A 13,037-nucleotide genomic window follows, 5' to 3' on the forward strand; every position below is an offset into this window, starting at 1 on the left:
TAATTCTCCACAAACTGAGGGTTTTTTATTTTAGTGGACACGAAATGTTATATTACTTTCAGCTGTACAACAGTGATTCAACACCTCTCTATATATTATCCTATGCTCACAAGTGTAGTGACCATCTGTCATCATACAACACTACTACAGTATCGCTAACTATATTCCCTATGCTGTACCTTTTATCCCCATGACTTACCTCACAAACTGAGTTTTGACATTTATGTAGCAAAGGAGTAGAAGATAAACTCTGCAGCTACAACTGGAATATAGATATCAATTTGCTGACAAAACATACTCTGAATAGAAAGCCACCCCATCTCTCATGAAAGCCACACTTGTTACTCACACTACCACTCACTGCTTACTTCTAATTACTATCACTATTTGAATAATTATCTAATTGATGCTTTCATTCCCATTTGTTCAGAAAATAAAATCTACGAGTACCATATGGTATCTGTTCCCTTCAATTTGATTTGTACTCCACACAAACAGACAATGATCTATTTTCATGGCTTCTGGCATAAAGCCCAGACTCTTCAGTCATTCGAAGTTGCTTCTAGAACAAAATATCTCTAAAGAGAACTTTAAATCATTCCCAAAACTTTGGGATGACTTGACTTTTTTCTCTGCTCACAGTGATTTTTTTCTCAAATGATCTAATGTTCAAAGTACGTAACTGTAGGAAAAAAATGCTGGGCTGAGAATCAGAACACCAGAAAATTCAATCCTATTTGTGCCCTCAAACATGTGATCTAAATCACATTCCTCTACTGTGCTCAGTTTTCTCATTACCAAATTAAACAATTAAAACAAATTAGTCAAGTTTTTCAAATCTATATTATATTATAGAGCTCCATGGTTCTATGCATAAATAAATTTCTGCTTATTGGTTTATATATTGGGATTTTACCTGTGATTCAATTTGAAAAAAATTGGCTCAGATGCTTTTAGTTTCAAACTACTTCCTCAGATAATCATTAAAGTTTCTTCTAGCTATTAGATTCCCTTCCTTTTTTTTTTTTAAAAAGATTTTATTTATTTATTTGACAGAGATCACAAGTAGGCAGAGAGGCAGGCAGAGACAGAGGAGAGAGCAGGCTCCCTGCTGAGTAGAGAGCCCGATGTGGGGCTCGATTCCAGGACCCTGAGACCATGACCTGAGCCGAAGGCAGAGGCTTTAACCCACTGAGCCACCCAGGTGCCCCTCCCTTCCTTTTTTTTAAAGATTCTGTTATTCCATTTATTTTTCCATTTTAAAAAATTCTTCACCACTAATCTTAAATTGAAGTCTGAATTATTTACATCTTTCAGACATTTTATTTGTCCAACTGTTCAAAATGATCACAAAAGTCAAACTTAAAAGGCACCCCTACTACTAGAAATGTTTAATTTTCTCAATTTTTATCAGGTGGAAAAAAGGGGCTGATCTGTGCCAGCTAAAATTAATTTTTAACAGTTTGGTCAGAATAAGGCCGAAGTTTAATTTCTATATTTTAGTCACTATGAAACATAGTTTCTGTGGTTACAATGAAAAGAAAAAGCAAATCAGTGTGTTGAAGAAAAGTTAGGAGGTAAGCGAATGGGCAAAATTAATAAAGGGGAGTGAGAAACACAGTCATGGAATAAATAAGTCATGGGAATAAAAGGTAGAGCATAGGGAATATAGTCAATATTATAATAGCATTGTATGGTAACAGGTGGTAGCCACACTTGTGGTGAGCAAAGCATAACATACAGAGATGTTAAATCACTATGTTGTACACCAGAAACTAACAAAACGCTGTGGGTCAACTATGCTCAAAAAAATTGTTAAAAAGAAGAAGAAAAGTTAGAATTCAACAGGATTATGCTTCATATAAAATAAAAATGAAAGGTGAAAATAAGGAAGCAATGAGAAGCATTTATGTAAACATCAGACATCTAAAGCTACCACTAAGTTCTATCACTCACTACATGACTGAGTTAATAAAACACTATTAACAACTAAACAGGATACCTTAACAAATGACTCCTGTCTTTTATGACTTGATTCTTAAGCTAAAATATGCTAAAATTTAACAGACAGTACTCAGGTACCTCTACTGCACATAATGAAAATAAATTACCTTATCTGGTGCTGATTCAAAAGAATCTTTCCTCTGGTTATCCAACGGTGGGTCAGGAGGTGGTTTTATCTGATTATCCAAATGGCAATTTTCAGAAGACCTTTTTGTGGTTTTATTAACTTCAACTGTAACATCATTAGTTTTAACTTCTTCAGAATTAATTTCTTTCATTTCTTCCTGCTGGCAAGCTGTATTTTTATCGTTATGTAGTTTTGTCCCTAAAAATGTACTTTGAGTAGCTGGATGATGCATTTCTAAGGCTGGGAGAGAAAAACTGGTTCGTATTAAGCCCAATTTAGGGGAAACTTGAGAGTCCAACTTATTTTGCTGCACAGAGTTAAATTTTGAGAGTTTAATTTTAGTCCAGTTGGAGTTCTTTTTAGTTGAGTTGTTTATTCCATTTAGTATACATTTCACAGGCTTTGTTTTTCTACTGGGGAAGAAACGATTACATTGAACATCCTGATTGGTTTCCTTCTGATGAAGTATTTGTCTTTCATTATCAGTCTCTTCCAATTTTATTTCTGTAGGTTTCTCCTCCTTTACACTTTCCATTTGTGAAGATTCCTTTTTTACCTCTACAGTATCAGACTCAATCTCACCAGCAATTTCTTCACAGAGCTGAAGAATGCTACCTCGTTTGCTCTTTCCCGCTTGCTCCAGCTCCTTATCTACCCTTTCTTCAGGCACTGACGGCTGTGGACTTTTTTGGGATTTTGCACTAGTATTCACTTGCGTATAAACAGACTTCTTCACCTCATTCTTTTCAGAGACTGCTGAAGTAACCATTTTTGATCTTCTTATCTCAGAAGTTACAGGCACAGATTTTATTTCCTCTTTTCTAGTGTTCTTCTGAAGACATTTTTCAGATCCTTTTGTGCACTGAGAACTGCAAGTAGAAGCTGTTTGATGCTCTACTTTGCGTTTTTTTCCTTTGGGGGAATTTATTACGTCATTAATTACTAGATTTTCATCCTCTTTAGAATCAGACTTTATTTCCGGTACTTTTCTTTTCACATGTTTTTGACTTGCTTTAGCTTTGTTAGATTTACTTTGAGAATTGTTACAGTGCTCTTTCCTTGGTGGCAAAGTCTGTTTAACTGCTTGAACTTGACCCTGAATTTCTCTATTACGCAGAGACCTTGTTGAAACTTCTGTTAACTGTTGTAGTCTTTGTGATCTCCGGTTAAGCTGTTCGTTTGATTTAGGAGTTCCATGCACTGACTTTTTCTGAGGTAATTTCTTCTTTTTTGTAGATTCTTGTTGTGAATTTCCCTTCACAGTCACCATATTTTTATTAATGGATTTACTAGCTTTTTTATCATTGGACGCGGCTTTTGCTGACCTTGTACTCATGCATGTTCCTAATCCAGGTTGATTTATTTTACTCTCACTAGAAGATTTAACCAGTGATTTTACAGCTTCCTTTGGACCTGATTTTTTTGCCAGATTCGTTTGAGAACCTTGAATTTGTGTTTCTAAATTCTTATCTTCACTTTTTCTAACAACATTAGAGGAATTTTCTTTTGATTTCTCCTGAATGGACATCATTCCTGAGTAAGGTCCTCCTTTTCTGAGTAGTTTTTGGGAGAATTTTCGTGTCCTGATAGGTGTGAATGCTGAATGTCTAGTATTATTACTGAGGAGGTCTTAAAAATCAACTTTGAGGCTGATGAACATTTTCAGCAAAAATACTATTTTGCTTCAAGTAAGGTTTCGGTCATCCCTAGGACATGAGAAAATCTGATATGAAGGCTGAAAGATATTTGCTTTACTGCTGGACAAGGCAATAGAAATTTGAGGAAAATTTAATTCTAATTTGATATTTAAGAACTTTTTATGAAAAAAAATTCAGGTTCAATCTGTTTTGTTAATTTTTCAATTAATATTGGTATTCAGGCCTAGCCCTATTACTGGAAGAATTATTTATCACTGACCTGTTTTGACAAAGATTTTGAAACCTTTTTTCTTCTGAAGTCTACAGTTACTGGACTTCGATTCACTTGAAACATGTCTTACAGCTAACAGGTTTCTTTCCTTGTTTGCTGAGACTGTTAGTTTAAAGTTCTTATCTAACCTCTTTCGTTTAACAAAATACTCTATTAATATAGATTTCCTTTTGTGCTGCCATTTCTGAAAAATTAAAAAAAATTAAAATTAAATTTTGTACAATCCAAGAAATATGGCAATGCTAATACTATACAGAAATAATATTGATTTATATAAACCCTACTTCTCCTTTTTAATTATTTAGTCTGTGTAACTAAGACTAACAGAATAAAGTATCCCAAAGTACATTCTTATAAGTAAATGATAACTTGTTTTACATAAGCATAGGATAGTTGAAATCAGTTTATTTCTTGAAGCTACTTACAATTCTTTTCCCACAAGATAGAATTGATCTTTCAGCCACCATAACTCATGAGAATTTGGCAAATTCATTCCTTAAAGTATCCTCTTAACACATTACACAGAACCTAAAAAAAAAAAAAAAAATTTTTTTAAGTGTTTAAAAGGTGCAAAGATGTAAATTATTCATTCACCATTGATCAAATATAACACTCCACAACTTTATGATGTCCTATCATTAGTCTTCATACATACCATTTAGTTTTAGTATTTCTAACCTTAAGTAGATGGTCCATTTTATGTTGTAGAAAAACAATTTTAAAATATAAAACACAATTCATAATAGTAAAATCCTATTTTGAGGGAAAAAAGTGCACATAACTACTTGTACATAGAAAAACACTGATACACAGTTAAAAAGGCAGATTTAAACACACATTTTGCTCTACTCTCATGGAAAACCTACTTTAAAAAAGCAATAGATTAACAGAAGACAAAACCATAAATCCAAAGGATAAAGAAAAGAGTAAATGGTAAAAATAAAATATGGAAGCTACAAAGAATGACAAATAATAACCTCTAGACTCAAGAAAACTTGAATCCTAAGCTGGAAATGGGGAAAGCTAAGAAGCAGCCCTCCACAGAATCCCCAAAAACTAAGGAACTGCCAGTCCCAAGCTCCATAGGAGATAAGGATGAAAATAGGAGTCAAAAAAGCAGAAAGAGGGGCACCTGGGTGGTGGCTCAGTCATTAGGCATCTGCTTTCGGCTCAGTCATGATCCCAGGGTCCTGGGATGGGCAGGAAGCCTGCTTCTCCCTCTCCCACTCCCCTGTGTTCCCTCTCTCACTGTGTCTCTCTCTGTCAAATAAATAAATAAAATCTAAAAAAAAAAAGGCAGAAAGATTCCAAGACTGCCATTCCAATTACTAGGACCAGAAAACTGCCCTGCATCCCTTAAGACCCTGGTATAAATCTCTGGAAAAGAGTGTAACAAAAAGTATTTGGTCTGAGGGCTCAAGAGTGACAGGTAAGGGCAGAAGTAACATACTGACAATAGAGGAAATAAGTAGGAGTACACACAGAGCTGAAACCTACTCCCCCTCTACCTAAAATCCTCCCTGCACACTGAGAAACTCCTAGAAGAAGCAGCCCAGACTGTACCTTCCTGGAAGGAAACTGGAAGACCATTTTTTTTTTTTAAAGATTTTATTTATTTATTTGACAGACAGAGATCACAAGCAGGCTGAGAGGCAGGCAGAGAGAGAGAGAGAGAGAGAGAGAGAGAGGAGGAAGCAGGTTCCCTGCTAAGCAGAGAGCGCGACGCGGGGCTCGATCCCAGCATCCTGGGATCATGACCTGAGCCAAAGGCAGAGGCCTTTACCCACTAAACCACCCAGGCGCCCCTGGAAGACCATTTTTTAATGAATTTGACAGGCCTAGAGGTAAAAGAACTAAAAAAATACCCAATAAGTGTGCACATGCATGTGCGCACACACACACACACACACACACACACACATTTAGACCCTACAGTTAAGAAACTACCAGCCCACCCACCATCCAAACAGACAAAACTTCCAAGTCAGTTTTTAGTGTCTCATTTGCAACTCTGGGCAAATAAACAAGAATCATAATATATGAGGAAAACCTTAAAATGAAAAAAAAACAAAAACAAAAAACAAAACACAGAAGAAACAAATAGCTTGGCAGAAACAAACTATGGAAAGCCAAAAACTAAAAATAAGCTAATCTATCCATGAAACAAATATACAAGAACATTCACAATAAAAAGGAACACATAAAAATTAAAAATATAAAAGAAATGAAAAGAGTCAATAAAAGCATTAGAAGAGTGGTGCGTGCTGGAGTGGCATAATCAGTTATGTGTCTGACTGTTGGTTTTGGCTCAGGTCATGATCTCAGGGCTGAGCCCCACAAGTCTCTGCACTCAGCACAGTCTGCTTAGGACTCCCTCCCTCTCCCTCTGCCCCTCCTCTGCATGTGCTCATGCACACACTAAAATAAATAAATCTTAAAAAATAAAAAAGCATTAGAAGATAAAAGTAAGAAGATCTCCTATAAAGTCAAACAAAATAGATGTCAAATAGGAGACAAAAGAAGAAAATTAAAGGACTATCCAAAGAGATCCAACAGTCCAGCAACTGGGATTTTAGAAAAAAAAAAAAAAAAAAAACTAAGAGTTCAGGAAATTTTCCTAGTACTGAAAGAAATTAGTTTCTGGGAATTTTTTTTTTATGATTTTATTTATTTACTTGAGAGAGACAGAGATAGCAACAGAGATAAGAGCGAGCATGAGCAGGGAGAAGAGGTGAGAAGCAGTCTCCTCAGAGCCCGATGTAGGGCTTAATCCCAGGACCCTGGAATCATGACCTGAGACAAAGGTAGATGCTTAACTGACTTTGCCACCAGATGCCTGAGTTTCCAGATTTAAAGGGCCAAGAACACCAAGCACAATTGATTAAAAAAAAGATGTTAAGGAGTGCCTGGGTGGCTCAGTCAGTTAAGCATCTGCCTACGGCTCAGGTCATGATCCTGAGGTCCAGGGATCAAGTCCTACACTGGCCTCATTGTTTAACAGGAGTCTGCTTCTCCATCTGCCTGCCACTCTCCCTGCTTATGCTTGCTCCCTCTGACAAATAAATAAAATCTTTTTTTAAAAAAAGTCAAAAATGTATCATGAGGACAAGAAGATGACCCTCAAGCTTCTTCTAGGGAGGGGGAAAAAAATCTTGATCACATACATATTATACATGCAAATTATTATCTACAAGGAAGAAAAAACAAAATTAGTATGTGAATTTATAAAGGATAATAAATTTTAAAAATTGAAAATCAAAACCAAAAGCTTTAAATAAACAATCAACTGAAATACGTAATAGAAGAAAATATCACATGCCAGTTTATAACACACACATACACAAATAAAACTTACAAAGTAAGTGTAGATCTGTGTCACTTAGTTATAATAATTAACAATTTAGTTCCAACAAATCAATAGACAAGAGAAAGCAGAGACTCCAAAAATAGGCCCAAGTGCATAAGGGAAGCTAGTACATATAAAGGTAGTATTAATTACTCTCAAATTAATGAAGAAAAGATTATTCAACAACTGGTGTCAAGACAAGCAGGTAACCATCTGGGTAATTTTGGTTTAAAAGTGCAGTTACATCCAGGAAAAATTTAACCATTAAAAGTTAAACAAAAGTTAAAATACAGCAAATTAAAATGTGGGAGAATTTTTTTTAATGAGAAGAACTAGTTAATTGTAACTTGTACAATATCCTAGTTATACTTGATTTTAGAAAAACAGACAAATTTTTGCTCTACTCTTTCAAAGTTTTTTTTAATGGACAAAGTTGGAAAATTTATTGTCACTCCCCCCACACTTTCCAGAAAGTCCTTCAAAAAAGTTAGACTGAAATATTTTTCTACTGTAATGATGATGATCTTTTAGGTGGGGCAGTTAAAAGGTAAATTTTTTTTTCTTAATTAACATATAATGTATTGTTTCAGGGGCACAGGTCTGTGATGCATCAGACTTACACAATTCACAGCACTCACCATAGTACATATGCTCCCCAATGTCCATCACCCAGCCATCCCATCCCTCCCACCCCCCTCTACTCCAGCAACCCTCAGTTTGTTTCCTGAGATTAAGAGTCTCTTATCTCTTATGGTTTGTCTCCCTCTCTTGTCTCCTCTTGTTTCATTTTTCTCTTCACTTCCCCTATGATCCTCTGTCTTGTTTCTCAAATTCCTCATATCAAAGAGATCATATGATAATTGTCTTTCTCTGATTGACTTATTTTGCTTAGCATAATGCCCTCTAGTTCCATCCACATCATTGCAAATGGCAAGATTTCATTTTCAGATGGCTGCATAATATTCCATTGTATATATACACCACATCTTCTTTATCCATTTCATCTGCTGATGAACACCAAGGCTCTTTCCATAGTTTGGCTATTGTGAACATTGCTGCTATAAACATTCAGGTGCACGTGCCCCTTCAGATCACTACATTTGTATCTTTGGTGTAAATAAAATGTGGGAGAATTTTAACATTTATTTGCAGAGTGGGAAAAACTTTCAAACCTTGTCAGAATATTCAGAAGCCAGGTTGGAGGAACAAAACTAGGAAAATACACTGGCAAGAAATAGCAAAAGCTAATTACCATGATATATTCACAGGAAGAAACCACAGATGGCGGGTGTGATAACAGAAAAATTTACGTTAGAATTAAAACACCAGCAGAACGGCCAAAGATCGGGAAGTTTAACAATACAGTCTTGGCAAAGGTTTGTGACAGGTACTGTCACATTAGTGCAGATAATTCAATGTCTACACAAGACAATTAGGCAGTATCTATCAAATTATAAATGTTAAATTTCAAACAATTCCATTTCCAGGACTTTATATTATAGACACATGCACAAGTGCTCAAAAACACAAATAAATATAAAATTACAACACTGTATCAAGAGACTGAGTACCCCAGCCAAATGGATACCACTATAAACTACTTATATAATCGACTAAATTATATATACTACCAACAGAATACCATGCAGTCACATCAACTCAATTCCAAGCAAAATTTCCAGTCATTTTATACAGAAACTGACAAACTGATTTTAAAACTTGCATGAAATAGAAGAAACTATGTAAAAGACTAGTCAAAAAGCCTTTAAAAATTTTTTGTGTAATACTGATATTTTTCTGTGTAATACTGATACTATTAAACGTTAGTAAATCTACAGTAATCAAGACACTCTAATACTGATAAAGGAAACAGAGATCAATGGAATAGAGAATCCAAAAACAGACCCATACATTTATGATCAGTTGGTTTTATTTTTTTTTTAAGATTTTATTTATTTATTTGACAGAGACACAGCGAGAGAGGGAACATAGCAGGGGGAATGGGAGAGGGAGAAGCAGGGAGCCTGATGCGGGGCTCCAATCCCAGGACCCTGAGACCACGACCCAAGCCAAAGGCAGATGCTTAACGAGCCAGCCAGGCACCCCTAATTTTATTTTATTTTTATCTGATCAATTGGTTTTCAGCGAAAGTGCCAACACAAATCCATGGGGAAAACAAAGTTTGAAAAAAACGGTGCTAGAACTACTGGCAATCTAAATCGAAGGGAAAAAAAAAAAAAAAAAAGAACAGCAACCGTTCCCTCACAAAACCCACAAAAATAATTTGAGATTGACCAAAGAAACAAATATAAAACTATAAAACTCAAGAAGAAAACAAAAACAAAAATCTTTGGGGTAGACAAAGTTTTTTGCTTTGTTTTGTTTTGTTTTTAGGCAAGAATCCTACCCATCCTACATATCACCATGTAAAAACCATGTTCAAAAATCTTCAAAGCAGGGGCACCTGAGTGGCTCAGTCGGTTAAGTGCCCAACTCTTGTCTTCAGGTCAGGTCATGATCTCAGGGTTAGGAGACCAAGCCCCACATCTGGCTCTGTGCGGAGCAGAGAGTCTGCTTGAGATTCTCCCCCTCTCCCTCTGCCCCTCCCCCCCTCTCTCTCTCTCTCTCTCTCTCTCTCTCGTTCATGTGCTCTAAAATAAATAAATATTTTTTAAAAATCCTCAAAGCAGCTCTATTCACAGAAACCAAAATCTGGGGGGGGGACCCAAAGGTCAGATGAATGGGTCAATAAAATTAGTATGTCAATAATATAGTAGAAAAATACTCAGCAATCCAAAGGAACAAACCACTGGAACTATATGATGAACCTCACAACCATTATGGTGAGTAAGGGTAGACACAAAGAGTACATAATGTAGGATTCTACTTGAAATTCTAAAAAGAAAAGCAAACTATAGTTGACCCTTGAGCAAAGCAGAGGTTGAAGCACTAAACCCCAATGCAGTCAAGAATCTGCATAGTAACTTTTGACTCCTCCAAAATGTGACACTAATATAGCCTACTTTGACTAGAAGCCTTGTCAATAACATAAATGGTCAATAATCACAAATTTTGTGATATATGCATTATATACCATATTTTTAACAATAAAACTAGAGAAAAGAAAATCTTTAAAAAATCTTAAGGAAAAGAAAATAAATTTACAGTACTGCATGTATTTATTGATACCATTAGTTTACATCATTGTTTTACAAGATGAATCATCAGTCAGGACCTACATCAATATTGTCCTAAATAATACAAAACACAATAAACGTTATATGCTATTACTAACATCAGACATCAAAAATGAAAAATGTGAAAAAGAAATCTGTATTTACTTACAGATATAACAATTCACACACTGATAATGAAGGAGCAATATGACTGCTTTACAACAGCCTAGTGTAACTGATAGCTGCTTCACAATGGACTAGCATATACACTAATGAATGAATCGTTATACAATTTTTCTGTCATACAGTATTACAGTCATATTCATTAATACAACACTGCAAATACATTTTTTCTAAAAACCACTTACCTGTGATGATAGGCTGATAAAGTTTCTCCAATTATGAGAGAAGCATACTGTACAGTAATGTAATTCTTTGAAAGCAAAGTTATAAAACAGTAAGAAAACTTAACACATTATTAATTTTATATTAAATATCACTCACCTTATGCCTACATAAGGATAGGCTATCCACTTCCATATAAGTCTTGTACATGATTTTCTACACGATGAACACTTAAGCAATGATGATGAGGATGATGACAGAAAACGTCTCAGACAGTTCTTGCCATACAGTTATTAGATTCTCACACGAAGACACACACACACAACAGATAAGTTTATTAACTGTACGGCATGATGATTATTTACTATTCATTAAATGGAAGTGGATCATCATAAATGTCTTCATTCTTGTTTTCACTCTTCACACTGAGTAGGCAGAGGAAGAGGAAGAAGAGGAGGGGTTGGTTTTGGTGTCTCAGGGATAGCAGAAGAGGTGAAGGTGAAAAGAGAGGCAGGAGAGGCAAGCCAACTTGGTGTACTTTACAGAAATACACTGTCATTTCTGTCTGACATTTTTGCTTTTTCATCTTTTTAAAAATGTTTCTAATGCAGTACCAGTCCTTCTTCTACCATTTGCTTTCGTTTCAGCGCCCATGTCCTATGAGAAGTCAAAAGCAGTCTTGAATAATTAGAATCCTACCAGACTGTCTAATGTCAACTGTTTTCTGGCACTGCTTCATCCACATTTTCTTCTTCACTGTCTGGTTCAGATGTGTTTATCCTTATCAAGTCATCTTCTGTTAATTCCTTCTGTGTGGCATCTATTAGCTCTTGAATTTCTCCAAGATCCGTATCTTAAAACCCTTCACACCCCCACCTTTTTTTTGCCATGTCCACAATCTCTTTCAGGATTTCCTTGACTGGCTCTGTTGTAAATTCTGTGAAGTCATACACAACTTCTAGACATATTTTTCCTCCTGCAGGAATTTACTGTTTGGGGCTTGATGGTTTTCATGGCTTGTTCTATAAACAATGATGGCAGCCTCAATGATGTAATCCTTCCAGACTTTCATAATGATCTATTAGGGTCTCTTTGAAAATCCTTACTAGACAGTACCATGTGTGATGAGCCTTAAAGGTCCTTAAGACCTCCTGATCTAGAGGCTAAATTAGAGATGTTGTGCGTTAGGGTCATGTAGACCACTTTGATGCCTTTGGTGTTGAACTCATCAGATTCTGAGTGCCCAGGGACATTGTCTAAGATCAAAAGAACTTTAAAAGGCAGTGCCTTACTGTCAAGGTACTTCCTGATGTAAGAAAGAAAGAAAGCACTGATGGAACCAATCCCAAAAAAGGATTCTCATTGTCCAGGCCTTTTTGCTGTACAACCAAATGTCTGGCTGGGGTGACTGCTTGCTCAGACGGTAGAACATGAGACTCTTGATCTCAGGGTTGAGTTCAAGCCCCACCTTGGATGTAGAGATTTAAAAAGTCGGGCAGCTGGTGTTTATCTTTTCCCTTCAAGGTTTGGAGATTAACAGCTTTATAAATAAGGACAGTCCTGGTCATAAACCCAATTGCACTTGCACAAAACAGTACAGTTAGCCAATCCCTTCTTGTAGCTTACTTTTTGTCTGCATTAAGAAAAACCTGTTCAGGGGGCGCCTGGGTGGCTCAGTGGGTTAAGCCTTTGCCTTCGGCTCAGGTTGTGGTCTCAGGGTCCTGGGATCAAGCCCCACATCGGACTCTCTGCTCAGCGGGAAGCCTGCTTCTCCCTCTCTCTTTGCCTGCCTCTCTACTTGTGATCTCCTATCAAATAAATAAATAAAATCTTTAAAAAAAAAACTGTTCAGGCAAATATCCTTCCTTTCTTCTCAGTGATTTTCTTAATGGTATTTGGGAACTCATCTGCTGCCTCTTGGTCAGCAGAAGCTGCTTCTCCTCTTCTCTTGACATTTTAAAAATCAAACCTTTTTCTAAAATTATCAAACCATCCTTTGTGGGCACTAAATTCTCCAGCTTTAGAACCCTTCACCTTCCTTTTGCTTTAAGTTGTCCTAAATGACTTCCCCTTTCCTCAAATCATATTGGAGTCTATAGGTATGCCTTTC

At 36.1% G+C, this 13,037-nt stretch overlaps 1 protein-coding gene across 3 annotated transcripts in view; it reads right to left on the minus strand.

The window, feature by feature from the left end:
- LOC111142611 (establishment of sister chromatid cohesion N-acetyltransferase 1) overlaps window positions 1-13,037 on the minus strand; it is a 79,419-nt gene that overhangs the window by 42,797 nt on the left and 23,585 nt on the right. The window contains exons 3-6 of one of the 3 annotated variants that reach the window (XM_022495915.1): window positions 11,087-11,352; window positions 4,486-4,588; window positions 4,049-4,244; window positions 2,112-3,837 (exon numbers count right to left, since the gene is read on the minus strand). In XM_022495915.1, the coding sequence (XP_022351623.1) occupies window positions 2,112-3,662 (1,551 nt within the window). In that variant the 5' untranslated portion in view covers window positions 3,663-3,837; window positions 4,049-4,244; window positions 4,486-4,588; window positions 11,087-11,352. Of the gene's footprint in view, window positions 1-2,111; window positions 4,245-4,485; window positions 4,589-11,086; window positions 11,353-13,037 lie in introns of all 3 variants that reach the window. The other 2 variants (XR_002640271.1, XM_022495914.1) reach the window with 2 other exon arrangements.

This window comes from Enhydra lutris, unplaced genomic scaffold (assembly GCF_002288905.1).
Source record: "Enhydra lutris kenyoni isolate GAN:26980312 unplaced genomic scaffold, ASM228890v2 scaffoldscaffold8, whole genome shotgun sequence".
NCBI lineage: Eukaryota > Metazoa > Chordata > Mammalia > Carnivora > Mustelidae > Enhydra > Enhydra lutris.